This window comes from Caretta caretta, chromosome 25 (genome assembly GCF_965140235.1).
Source record: "Caretta caretta isolate rCarCar2 chromosome 25, rCarCar1.hap1, whole genome shotgun sequence".
Lineage (NCBI taxonomy): Eukaryota > Metazoa > Chordata > Testudines > Cheloniidae > Caretta > Caretta caretta.
The window spans coordinates 14,665,664-14,678,482 of record NC_134230.1 but is presented as its reverse complement, the minus strand read 5'-3'; the positions used below and the strand labels follow the sequence as shown (position 1 = coordinate 14,678,482).

The window sequence follows — 12,819 nt, the reverse complement described above, 5'->3', positions numbered from 1 at the left end:
ACGATGGAAGGTCTTCTGTACAAGATATTAAGTGAGATTCAGCAAGATGTACACCAGTAGTGTGTTCTGAGTCTCTGTTTACATGCAAAAAGAAAAGGAGTACTTGTGGCACCTTAGAGACCAACAAATTTGAGCATAAGCTTTCGTGAGATACAGCTCGCTTCATCGGATGCATCCGACGAAGTGAGCTGTAGCTCACTAAAGCTTATGCTCAAATAAATTTGTTAGTCTAAGGTGCCACAAATCCTCCTTTTCTTTTTGCGAATACAGACTAACACGGCTGCTACTCTGAAACATGTTTACATGCAAGCTTTCAAGGCCACTTGCTTGTATAACAGAATTGCAAGAAGTTTTCAACTAAGTCTTGTTTTTAAAAGAGACTAACCATATTGAAAACAAGTGAGAGTTTTCACTGTGCAGTTATAAATACCAGGTTTATTTGCTTGGGTCTCATTTTTAGGACTTCAGATTGCAATTTCTGGCAACAGAACAGTTTGCAAAAGAATTTCAATAATCAGACTGAAGAGACCATCAATTCTGACAGTGCCAAAGTGACAGTGACACTAGCGCAGACTGAAGTGTTACCCCAGATTTCAGCCTACTTTCACCTTTTGCAGATATAAATCAGGCCTTAATCTTGAATATTTTAAATTTATTAGCTAAAATCTCCCACTTCTTTACAATAGCATTTTAAAAAACTGCAAACAATTGAGTGCATGAAACCACATGAACTATATATTAACACATGTAACGTAGAACCTCACTAATTCTCTGCTAATCTTCAAATCTGCTTATTCTTATGATCTCATACTACTTCTAACAAAGATGCAAATGTGCTGCAGTGAGTCATTAATTTTAGGATACACTGCATAAATACAATTTATGTACTATGAAATATCAAATCACAAGCTACTACACACTTTCATACTTGCAAAAATCAGAGAATAAAGTATTTTATGTGATTCAGTAACTGTAAAACTGTTTGCTTCTTTGCTTTCCAATTTATAATCCACAATGGATTTCCTGGTCACCATGAATTCGTGCTAACCTACTATATTGTCCAACTGGGTTTTGGCTTTGACTACTTGTTAAATTTTTAGGCATCCTTTAACTTCAGAAGTTAGAAGACCAAAGAGGCTACTAGGCCAGCATGACTAAGAGCTGGCTCATCAGTCTTGTGTAAACTACTCTCCTGCTTTGTAGTTTACAATCAATTATAACAGAAAAGTGACTGCATGCAAGCAGTGTTTGAAGCCCCTGAAGTCAGAAAAGAGGGTGTTTTTGAATAGCTCTTACATTTTCTGTTGTTCAAGATGATTTTATCTGGAAGTTATTAACTACTATATGGCAGTTGTGAAAGTTATGTAAGCAACACACATCTTATTTGCTGATGCCATGATAATGGTTTCAATCAAGTCTCCCATAAAATCCTCACTTTCAATTGTTGGGACAGTACCTGATTTTTCCCTTTCAGCATTAGAAGGTTGGTGACTTTGCCAAAAGGTAATCCCAAAGAAATGACTTCTGCCTCTGTGACGTCACTGGGGAGTTTGCGGACGTGGATTACTCGCGAAGGGACCCCTGCACTTCTACTGTCACCTTTGAATTTTTTGCTGTCGTTTCCATTAGCTGAAAAGAATGAACAAGCATTGTTGGTTGTTACAGTTCCAATTGGTCTGAGAGGGCATCAGGTTACCACTTTGTCTTGCACTTTGCCTCCCACATTCAGTTTCCAACTCCCCAAATTGTAAAGAAATTCCATGCTCTAAGGCAACCCAAATAAGACACATGGTTCTACTCATTTTTTCTAATTATATAAGTGAGCCAAGTGACATAGTAGCAATGGAATCACAAGTTAACTCTCAAGTGGCCATTTTACCATTTATGTTTACAGTATGTCACAGCCCATATTTCTACTCTGAGGTTTGAGACATTTTTAGTCTGCTTTTTCCTTTTCACTTTGACTAGTATTATTGGTGGGGTAAAGCTGCTTTTTGAGGGGGCTCACACCTTAAATAGGCAATATCAAACAGAAAACATGGCAACTCTAGACTTCATCTTAGCTCAGCTGGATTCTGCATCATCCGATTGCTAGCCACACATTGTTGGCAGTATACTAACATACACTAGATGATATAGCTTGGCAGAAAGGCCAGAAGTTAAGGAGAACATAAGATAACTGGAGGATTGTGTTAGCTCAAAGCTGCAGAATTTGAGGCAAATAAAGCAAACCATGAAATGCAGCATTCTGCACTCAAATTACTAATGAGTTTATCTAGAGCAGGATTATGAACTCACCTCCATACTGCATAAGACTGTTTCTATACCCATCATGGTGACTACATATGTCCGAAATCAACCTAAGGATCAATTTATGCTTAACTGCAAAGGTTTATAGTATGAACTGTGGGATCTAATCTCTTAAAGGGCCATTTTAGTAGTTGTCCTGTGATACCAATTTTGTTCAAGCTCCTAGGCCTTTTTAGGATGTAGGACAGCAGCTAGTCAGATATTTTGTATGGTCTTACACAAACCCTAACCAGAACAAGCAGTGAGAATGAAAGCAGAGATTTTAAACCAAGAGCAAGTGGAATAAAGTAGCCCTGCTAATTGTACCTTCAACACTCATCATGGGTTGCTATACTTTTTTGCTAGCAATTTTACCTGCAGAAGCAGAGTTGCTGCTCATGATAAAGGGTCCGTTAGTAACACAAGTAGAGAAAAGCTCGTCAGATCCCCGCTGGAAGAGAAAAAGATGGAAAAGGGTAAGTTGACAGCATTTTTCTAAATTCTGCTCAGGTACTTTGAGAACAGGAGGACAATTCAGAAATTAAGATGGTAGAGAAACTGAGCAGAAGTGTGTAAGGAAAAATACTTTGACAGTAGATCTACTTGGCCTTTCATTCACCTGTATGTAATTTTAAATCAGGCAAATGTGTAGAGCTACATAAATTTAGTGGGGGGCGGAGAGTAAAGTGTGAAGATCATCAGGAACAAAAACTTCTGGACTGCATACCTTCCTGAACTATTAGGATAACAGGCACTGAAAATCTAGTGGCAGAATTACCTATACCAGACAAGATTTTCATCCACTCTTTAGTTTAAAAAAAAAGAACAAAAAAACAATACTCCAGTCACACTGGCAGCAACATTAAACTAACCCACCCTTCCAAATATTTGCCTTAGGTTATAAAGAACAAGCCAAAAAGCTCTAAATGCTACTGCTATTTAAACCCTTGCTTATAAAGGTCTAAAACCACGCCATCTAAAAACATTATTGTATGACATTAAGTCACATTACGTGAGGTGCTGCTAAACAAGACATATGATGCATGTTTTTCGGTGGCAAGGAGAAGACGCAGGTTACAAAGACAGATCAGGAACTGAAAATGCAAAGCTACAAGTCTTTCCCCAGATAGTTTTTGTCAATTATTTGATATTGTCCTATTATAAACCTAAGGGATGTTCCACATTATTTTATTAAAGTATCTCCACATATCTGAGTCCAAGTATACACTTCCAGCAAAAAGTATTGTGGCCATTTGTCTGCCATCTTACAAATTAAAGGACTTAAAAGTATCTTAGAAGCTAGAGTCTAGAGAGTAACAAAGAACACCCTAATTTCCGTATAAAATAAGTGCCCTGGAGAACTAGACTCGAAACACTTGGATAATGTACAAGTTTATTCTAATAAAAATGCTGAACAGACTCAACTATTCTGAAATACAGACAATATGTATTACCAAAGCACTGGGCCAGACTGTGATACTATCACTTTGCATAGTACCTTATGCCATGAGTAGTCCCACTGAAATCAGCAGGGCTACTTGTTGAGCAAGTAACTATCCAATGAACACAAAGGTAGCACAACCTGCAGCCTCTGAGTAACTCATTGTAAAGTTACATTTCTATATGGGACAACATATAAATTTATTTCTATAGCAGATTTTTAAGATCAGTTTGGATACAAACTATTGTTGCTTTCATTAACAGAAATTGTGTTTCTACCAGAGAGACTACATAGACAAACTTCTGATTGCTACTATAAATTTAATAGAGACAGTTAAAAATGCCACACTTTTCACGTATCACAACTATGACAATTCTGACCCTTGACTCTAATGCAATTATAATACTGAACAGTCTGGTACTTCATCTCCCAATACCCTGCAATCCACAGTCAAAAGATCACAAGAGAAACCAGACAGATCTGTGAAACAGTTGGCAGTGACTGATGTAAGTATTCAACTGATTCAACCACCTAGTTTAGTTCTCTTGATCAAGACCAATCTTACTTAAACGGCATTAGCTGCTCACATTTTTTAGTAAGAAAAAAGCAAAACTGCATATAACCTCAAACTCATTAACTATCAGCATGGCTTATATTCATATTGGTGTATGAAGTTTTAGAACAAGCTAATCATCTCCCTAATTTTAATTTAAGTTAGTGCTACACAGCAAAACAGTCTCAACGCTGAAGTCTAAAATAATTATGGAGAGGATTTGAAAACTCAGAATAAGTAAGTTGGGTATTATCAAAAAGGGCATTTTTTAAAGCTGTAGGTCAATTATAGTTTTATCTTGATCCGCACATGAAATTACTGCACAACAAAGACTTCCCCGGTAACTGAGAACTTGGTTTATCTACTTCTATAGCTTCTGACTCAATCAAATGGGAAGTTGTTCCGTTTTCCAACATCTTGATGAAACCATACCCTTTATCATCACACTCCAATTACTGGAAACATTATCTCTTAACATGGCAGCTATCTAGTGACAACTGAAGCAGTAACAGTATCTGTGTAAAGACAAAAGCACTCTGCTCACTGCATCTATGAGCAGGTTAAAAAAAGTAGGTCATACAAGCAGCTCAAAATGAACTGGAGTTATATTCTAAACATATTTTATCTATTTGCATCTTGAATATCCTGTTGGGCAACTTGCTAACTACTTTCCAAAGCCAAATGCAACACTTTGGTGCACACCACAAGATAACTTGGGAACCTGATCTAGTTTGTGGTCTGTGGGTCACTGGTCATCTGCAAAGCATTTGCTGTGGTCTGCAGAGAGTGGACTGGGCACACAACGTTGTCTCTCCTTGTTTCCAACCAATAAACTGCATTAAGAGAACGTCACTATTAAGATACAGTCCATCTTGCAAAAGTTTGTGAACCCTGGCACTACAGCAATTGGAACTGAAGTATTACACCATTTTAAATTTAGAGGTTTCTTTTTTTAAAAAAATGAAAATAAGCCTTTGTAAAACTTAAGACAAAGTTGTTCCATGAAATTTAATAATTCCAATAAATCTGTTCTCAGGAACATTCCTCTGCTGTACCTAAAAACTGCAACATTGCTAGTGTATGAGAAACTAGGAGTCAAATTGCAACTGGTTATTAAGAAGTGCACCTAATTAGTCTCTTTTCATTGTTCAAACAGTGAAATACAAGCTAAAGCAGCACAATCTTGGTTCACATTTCACTGTTCAAGTGTCCATCTACTATGGCATTCATAAGATTTATTTATTTAAAAAGAAAAGAATTTTGGTTGGGATTTTCAAAATCTAAGGGAGGTTGACTGCCTCACTCCCTGAGACGCTCTTGCAAATCCCAGCTTTTAACCCAAGTATCTTTAAATAGAAAATTTAGCAATCATGGTGATTTTTTAAAACACCAGGCAAGGTTTTATGGAATCAGAAGTCTCCAGTATCAATCTGATAGCATGCGGAGACTGGTTCAGCTCACGCAGTAAGTCCTCATGATATATCTATAGAAACACTAGAAGAATAAGCCACTTATTTGCCCTCTGTGGAGGTAAGGTTAGGAAACTATCAACTGGAAAAACAAACATTCGTTCTATGTCAGAAAGAATTTGGCTCCTCCAAATCTGCCAGATTGAATGATGCTTTTGTAGTACTTTGAAGAGTTACACCATTTTCTTCTTACACTTAAAAATATGTCAAGTGTATAGAAGCAAGAAATGCTTACTGCTGCTAGTTTTCTACACTTCAGGGTTTCTTTAATCAACGTGTAACTTCACAAATCCACACCCCTCTTATCTTCAAGACATTCTAAATGCCTGTTGTGACAAGAGCCAGAAGGTAGAGGGGGAAGACTGTTTTACACGGAAAGAAGCAGCAGTCTATTTGTAAGCTTCCCAGCTGGAAATGTGAGCTAATGAAGAGGGAGAACTGAAGAGACTGGTCTTGCCTACATGGGGAATTTACAGAATTACTGTACAAGTATAACTCTGTGTATACACTCGTTCAGAATAATAGTGGCCTTTTTCAATTTAGCGTAAGCTATACCAGCATAAACTTCACGTTGTACTAGTAATTTTATTCCACAAAAAGCAACTTCAGGAAGCCGGACAACCAATTTGGTGCTCTTTATAGTCTCCTGCCATCAAAAGACACAAGGAAAGGTTCACCCATTTCTTAAGTTATTTAAAGAGCAAGTATTAAGGATCACTCACTGCTGGATGTCTGAAGACTCAGAAGTCTATGTGTTTTAAAAAACTAAAAAGCTTAGTAAACTGATTCCCCTTTTACTTCCTGTTAGGGGTGTCAAGAGATTTAAAAAAATTGCAATTAATCGTGCAATTAATTTTTTCACGCTTTTAAATAGAATACCATTTAAATATTTTTGGATCTTTTCTACATTTTCAAATATATTGATTTCAATCATTTTCAAATATATTGATACCAAGTGTACAGTGCTCACTTTATATTTGTTACAAATATTTGCACTGTAAAAAACAAGAATTTTTTTTCAATTCACCTCATACAAGTATTGCAGTGCAATCTCTATCATGGAAGGTGAACTTACAAATGTAGAATTATGTACAAAAAACTGCAATCAAAAATAAAACCATGTAAAACTTTAGAGCCTAAAAGGCCAATCAGTCCTACTTGTTCAGTCAATTGCTCGGACAAACAAGTTTGTTTACACTTGCAGAAGGTAATGCTGACTGCTTCTTGTTTACATCACCTGAAAGTGAGAAAAGGTGTTTTCATGGCACTGTTGTAGCCGCATCGCAAGATATTAAGATGTGCTAAAGATTTAGGTTTCAGAGGAACAGCCGTGTTAGTCTGTATTCGCAAAAAGAAAAGGAGTACTTGTGGCACCTTAGAGACTAACCAATTTATTTGAGCATGAGCTTTCGTGAGCCACAGCTCACTTCATCAGATGTGTACCGTGGAAACTGCAGCAGACTTTATATACACACAGAGAATATGAAACAATTGTTTCATATTGTTTCATATTCTCTGTGTGTATATAAAGTCTGCTGCAGTTTCCACGGTACACATCTGATGAAGTGAGCTGTGGCTCACGAAAGCTCATGCTCAAATAAATTGGTTAGTCTCTAAGGTGCCACAAGTACTCCTTTTCTTTTTGCTAAAGATTTAGATGTCCCTTCATGCTCCAGCCACCATTCCAGAGCACATGCATCCATGCTGATGACTGGTTCTGCTCGATAACAATCCAAAGCAGTGTGAACCGGCTCATGTTCATTTTCATCATCCGAGTCAGATGCCACCAGCAGAAGGCTGATTTTCTTTTTTGGTGGTTTGGGTTCTCTAGTTTCCACATCAAAGTGTTACTCTTTTAAGACTTCTGAAAGCATGTGTCACACCTCATCCCTCTCAGATTTCAGAAGGCACTCAAGATTCTTAAATCTTGGGTTGAGTGCTGTAGCTATCTCTAGAAATCTCACATTGGTACCTTCTGTGTGTTTTGTCAAATCTGCAGTGAAAGTGTTCTTAAAACGAACAACATGCTGGGTCATCCGAGACGGCTATAACATTAAATATATGGCAGAATACGGGTAAAACACAGAACAGGAGACCTACAATTCTCCCCCAAGGAGTCCTGTCACAAATTTAATTAACACATTTTTTTAAAGGAGCGTCATCAGCATGGAAGCCTGTCCTCTGGAACGATGGCCGAAGCATGAAGAGGCATATGAATCTTTAGCGCATCTGGTAGGTAAATATCTTGCAATGCCAGCTACAACAGTGTCATAGGAAAGCCTGTTCTCACTTTCAGGTGACACTGTAATTAAGAAGTGGGCAGCATTATCTCCTGTAAATGTAAACAAACTTGTATCTCATAGCAACTGGCTGAACAAGAAGGAGGACTGAGTGGACTTGCAGTTTTACATTTTGTTTTTTATTGCAGTTATATAGCAAAAATAAACTTGTAAGTTGCACTTTCATGATAAAGAGATTGCACTACAGTACTTGTAGGTGAACTGAAAAATACAAATATTTGCACTGTAAAAATGAGTAATAAAAATATAAAGTGAGCATAGTACAGAAAAACATCCAAAAATATTTAATAAATTTCAATTGGTATTCTATTGTTTAACAGTGCGATTAATCATGATTAATTTGTTTTCAGTTAATTGCGTAAGTTAACTGTGATTAAGCAACAACCCTACTTCCTGTAGATCTTATACCATAGTGCATTCTTCCCCTTCTAATTGCTGCATCATCACTTTTTACAAGAATATAGAACCATAGAATATCAGGGTTGGAAGGGACCTTAGGAGGTCATCTAGTCCAACCCCCTGCTCAAAGCAGGACAAATCCCCAATTTTTGCCCCCAGCCCTAAATGGCCCCCTCAAGGATTGAACTCACAACCCTGGGTTTAGCAGACCAATGCTCAAACCACTGAGAATATTGCAATTTTGTTCCCAGACTACTGTCCCAAAGGCCCAGGATTATACTCTATCTCTGCACAAATAGCTCTTCAGATACTGAAGTTAACATTTATGACGACAGATAACACCACATTATTTATCTTGCAGTGCAATTTCTGAAAGCCATCTCCCTTACCCACCTGCTATTTCAGAAAAGAGTAACCAAACTGCCAATATGAGGAATGGTGTTAGTGTTCGTGTAAGAACCCTATTAATTTGTATTTTTTATTACAGCTACTGAAATATTACTTTTCTTGTTGTTTGCAGAAAACAAAGCATAGCAAGTGCATTCAAATATGACGACAAGTCTTGTCCAGGGTAGCTATATACCTTGTCTTTGTAGTCCAAAAAAAAAAAATCACCGATTAGCTACATCATAAAATATTAACAGGTTAAATACTGACTGTGGGTGTTTCTATGGCAGCAGCCTGCTTTTTGTCTACCACACACAGCACTACCGGTTTGTGGCTCTAGCAGCATAAATCTAATAAAATGCACCTATACACTATGTAGTCTAGCTGTACAATATTAACTTCAAATAATTCCTTCCTCAAAATATTCCGAAAGGAAGGTTTATACTCCCAAAAGTGGAAGTTGCTGTGGGATTATATAAACATTCACACACTTTTCTAAATTAAATTATAGTTTTGAATTCTCAAATGCCAGCTCCCATTTCCCCTTCTTGTAAAATAAAGACAGCCTTGTCTTCACTAAGAAAAAAGTGTGTGTTAACTCAAGGTAAAAGACAAGGCAGTTGGTATTTTTCACATAAGTTAGTGGGTCAAGTTAAACATTATGGTGGAAACCCAATCTAATTCAACCTGCTAACTCATGTGAAAATTACAAACTGCCTTGTCTTCATTAGAATTTTACTTCCAATTAGCTAGCTTGAGTTTCTGAGCAAAGAGTGCTTGCATGAATACAAACATCTTAGGGCAGGGCCTTGCCGTGTGTCTCAAAGCACACCTATGGAACTCCATACATTTTCAGTTGATCTGTATAATCCTTCATCTACTTAAAAACTAGTCACCCATAAAAATAAATTAGTTGTATTCTGTCTGAGCAAAGGGCTAGAAAGCAATCCAAGCTAGATAGACTGTTTAGTCATGAATAATTTAAAGACTAAACCTAGTGATGTTACATGGTGGCAGCTAATTGAAAACCTGAATTCCAGTGTGCTCTGCATCAAAGCTACTAATGAGAGAAAACTAATAAAGCTTTAGCAAGCATTTAGACAGGACATGAAATTGTGGGACTCCTCCACATTTTCAAGTTATTACACAGAATTAAACCCATACTTCCAGAATACTGCATTACATGGCCTGTCAGTGGGGGCAGAGGTATCATTTAAGCTATGAAAAGAATTCAAAAAAAGACTACTCTGCTGGTTTACTGGCAGTATAAAATACAGATATACAAACTCAATTTAACTCTGGGTCAAACAGTGGTAAATACTGTAAAGCAGCCGTACACCCAGCCCTTGGATACGAAGTGCCTCACACTGTTCCATCAACTCCATGTGAAGATGGAAGGAACAGCATCTGTTAACCTGCCTCTCTTTAGGATCCCAGGGGGAAAATGTTCAAAGGCACAAAAAAGCAGGTAATTGCTTAATTCCTATTGACTTTCAATGGGAGTTGGGCACCTAACTCATTTGCACCTCTGAACACCCCCCCCCCACAGACGAAACTGTCAGCTGGTAAAGTCAACATGTTTGACCCGATAAAATTTAACAATCAGACAAGAAAATCCCTGATTAAGGCTTTTGTCCTTTACCACTGTGACCAACCACAACTTGGATATTTTCATACTCCATTTCCCTTCATAAATGTCTGAAGTCAAAGTTGTACACAATATGAAGAATGTGTCCTTTTATACAAGTATGCCGCTCTCAACCCCTATGTTGTTTATGCCAATGAGACAGTACTGACACCAATTTAAAAGGGCACAGTAAGGTGGTTTGCTACTGCACCACAATGCTCTACCTTCCTATGAAAGTTACCCCAAAACTCCTGAATTGATAGAGACATCAAGGCCAGGTCTACACTATAAATTTATATCAGCATAACTACATCGCTCAGCGGTGTGAAAACTCCTCACACCGAGTGAACAGTTATACTGACCTACTCCCTTCTCCCCCCCACCCTCAAAGGGTGGACAGCACTATGTCGACGGGAGGGCATTGACATAGCTACCACTTCACACAGAGGTGGATTAATGACACCAACGGGAAACACTATCCCATTGGCATAGTAGCATCTTTGCACAGCTGCACCAGCTTTTTAAGTGCAGACCTGCTGCAAGGCTTGCACTGAAACTGCCATCCAACTGTGGTACTGAGATCCAGAATTACTGTTGTGAGAACGAGGGAGACAGACTAAGTCAATGCCTCTCCAACAGCTTCCTCATATGTCACATACACTAAAATGAATCATACTTAGATTGTAAGCTTTCTGGGGCCATCCTTTTGTTCTCTCTCTACAGCACTTAGCACAATGGAGTTCTGGTCCATGACTAGGGCTCCTGTGCACTAAGGTAGTACAAACAAAAATAGTTAAAAAAAATCAGATGCCCTCTGCCCAATGTAAAAAGTTTGAGCTGATAGCGCAGGCTGAAACAATGTTACAAAAACCAGGACAGAGACCATGCTCCACCATCTACCACATTCTGTAACACACTGGATATCTATGCTAGCTAAACAGCTTTCAACACTAACTGACGGGGTCCCTGGGGAGACTGTAGCGGACAGCCATTGTCAACAGGTCATTTTCCTTGCACAGATAGGAATTTTGTCTATAGGCCCTGTGAAATTAACTGATTTCTGGTTTTTGAAGGGTTAAGTTAGACTTTCAAGGTAAGAGGGATCCATGTCAGTAAAATGAGACACTAAATTTAAATTGTAATAGCTCCCATAACTTCAGGTGATCTAGTACATAGCACACAAAACAGCGAGCTCTTCAAAACTGTTGATCACTGTGGGAACTTTCGAAGCAATCTACCAAGAATAAATGTTGAAACACTTGCTGATATACATGCTGTTTAATGAGTATTTTTAGAAGCTTCTTTATGAGGTAGGAAGGACAATTCAAGGGTTGTCTCAGCTAGCTAAACATTTTTCTTCCAACAGGGACGATTCACCCCCTCCTCTTTCCACCTAAAAAAAAAACACACCCCACCCTCAAAAAAGATCACTGCTAGAGTTTTTTCATTAGACAATTCAAGGGAATGTGCATCTGAGACTTGATTTCACATATCAAATATATTAAAATGGAAGTTGACAGGACAAATGAATTCTTAATGCCATGAACATGAATTATGATGCTGTTATATACCAATACTCTTTTTGTGGAGTTAGATTCAAGAGTGAGTTCACCCAGAAAAAAGAAGTGTCTGAATTATTAGGGTAAATCTCATGTCTATTTTCCTCATTTCATACAGGAGATTGCCTCTAGTAAGGGACTGGCTCCTATTCCCATAGTCTTTCCCTCCTACCTCCCACTAATCTACAGGCAGGTAGATCAATGTCCCAGGAAATTAGAACAGTCTGGGTCACATTGAAGCAGCAATGTTAACTGATATATGTGAAAATGCACCAAAAGAACAACTGGAATATAGAATTACTTCCTCCCTGAGTTCAAAATTGAAAGAGAGAAGCAGACCTTAACATTAAGAACATCAGAATGGCCACACTGGGTCAGACTAACAGTCCACCCAGCCCAGTATCCAATCTTCCAACAGTGGCCAGATGCTTCAGAGAGAATGGGCAAAACAGGGCCACTACTGAGTGATTAACCCTGTTGGACAGTCCCAGCTTCTGACAAAGTGGTGCAAGATGGTCTTGTGCCAAGTCTAAAGATTGGAATCTCAGCGTTGGATGAGTTCACCTAACAGTGTGGCATCAGATTTTACAAATGAACTGTGATGATAGTACAGGTTGAACACCTCTAACCCAGCACACCCTGATCCAGCATAGGTGCTGACTCTGTGGATGCTCTCCCCACATAGACTCAGACTATCAGAGTTGGAAGGGACCTCAGGAGATCATCTTGTCCAACCCCCTGCTCAAAGCAGGCACAATCCCCAATTTTTTTTGCCCCAGATCCCTAAACGGCCCC

General features: G+C 38.3%; 1 protein-coding gene across 2 annotated transcripts in view; it reads right to left on the bottom strand.

The window, feature by feature from the left end:
* PTBP1 (polypyrimidine tract binding protein 1) overlaps positions 1-12,819 on the bottom strand; it is a 53,175-nt gene that overhangs the window by 26,510 nt on the left and 13,846 nt on the right. Inside the window, exons 3-4 of one of the 2 annotated variants that reach the window (XM_048830776.2) lie at positions 2,665-2,740; positions 1,457-1,629 (exon numbers count right to left, since the gene is read on the bottom strand). In XM_048830776.2, the coding sequence (XP_048686733.1) occupies positions 1,457-1,629; positions 2,665-2,740 (249 nt within the window). The remainder of the gene's footprint in view (positions 1-1,456; positions 1,630-2,664; positions 2,741-12,819) is intronic. The other variant, XM_048830778.2, reaches the window with a different exon arrangement.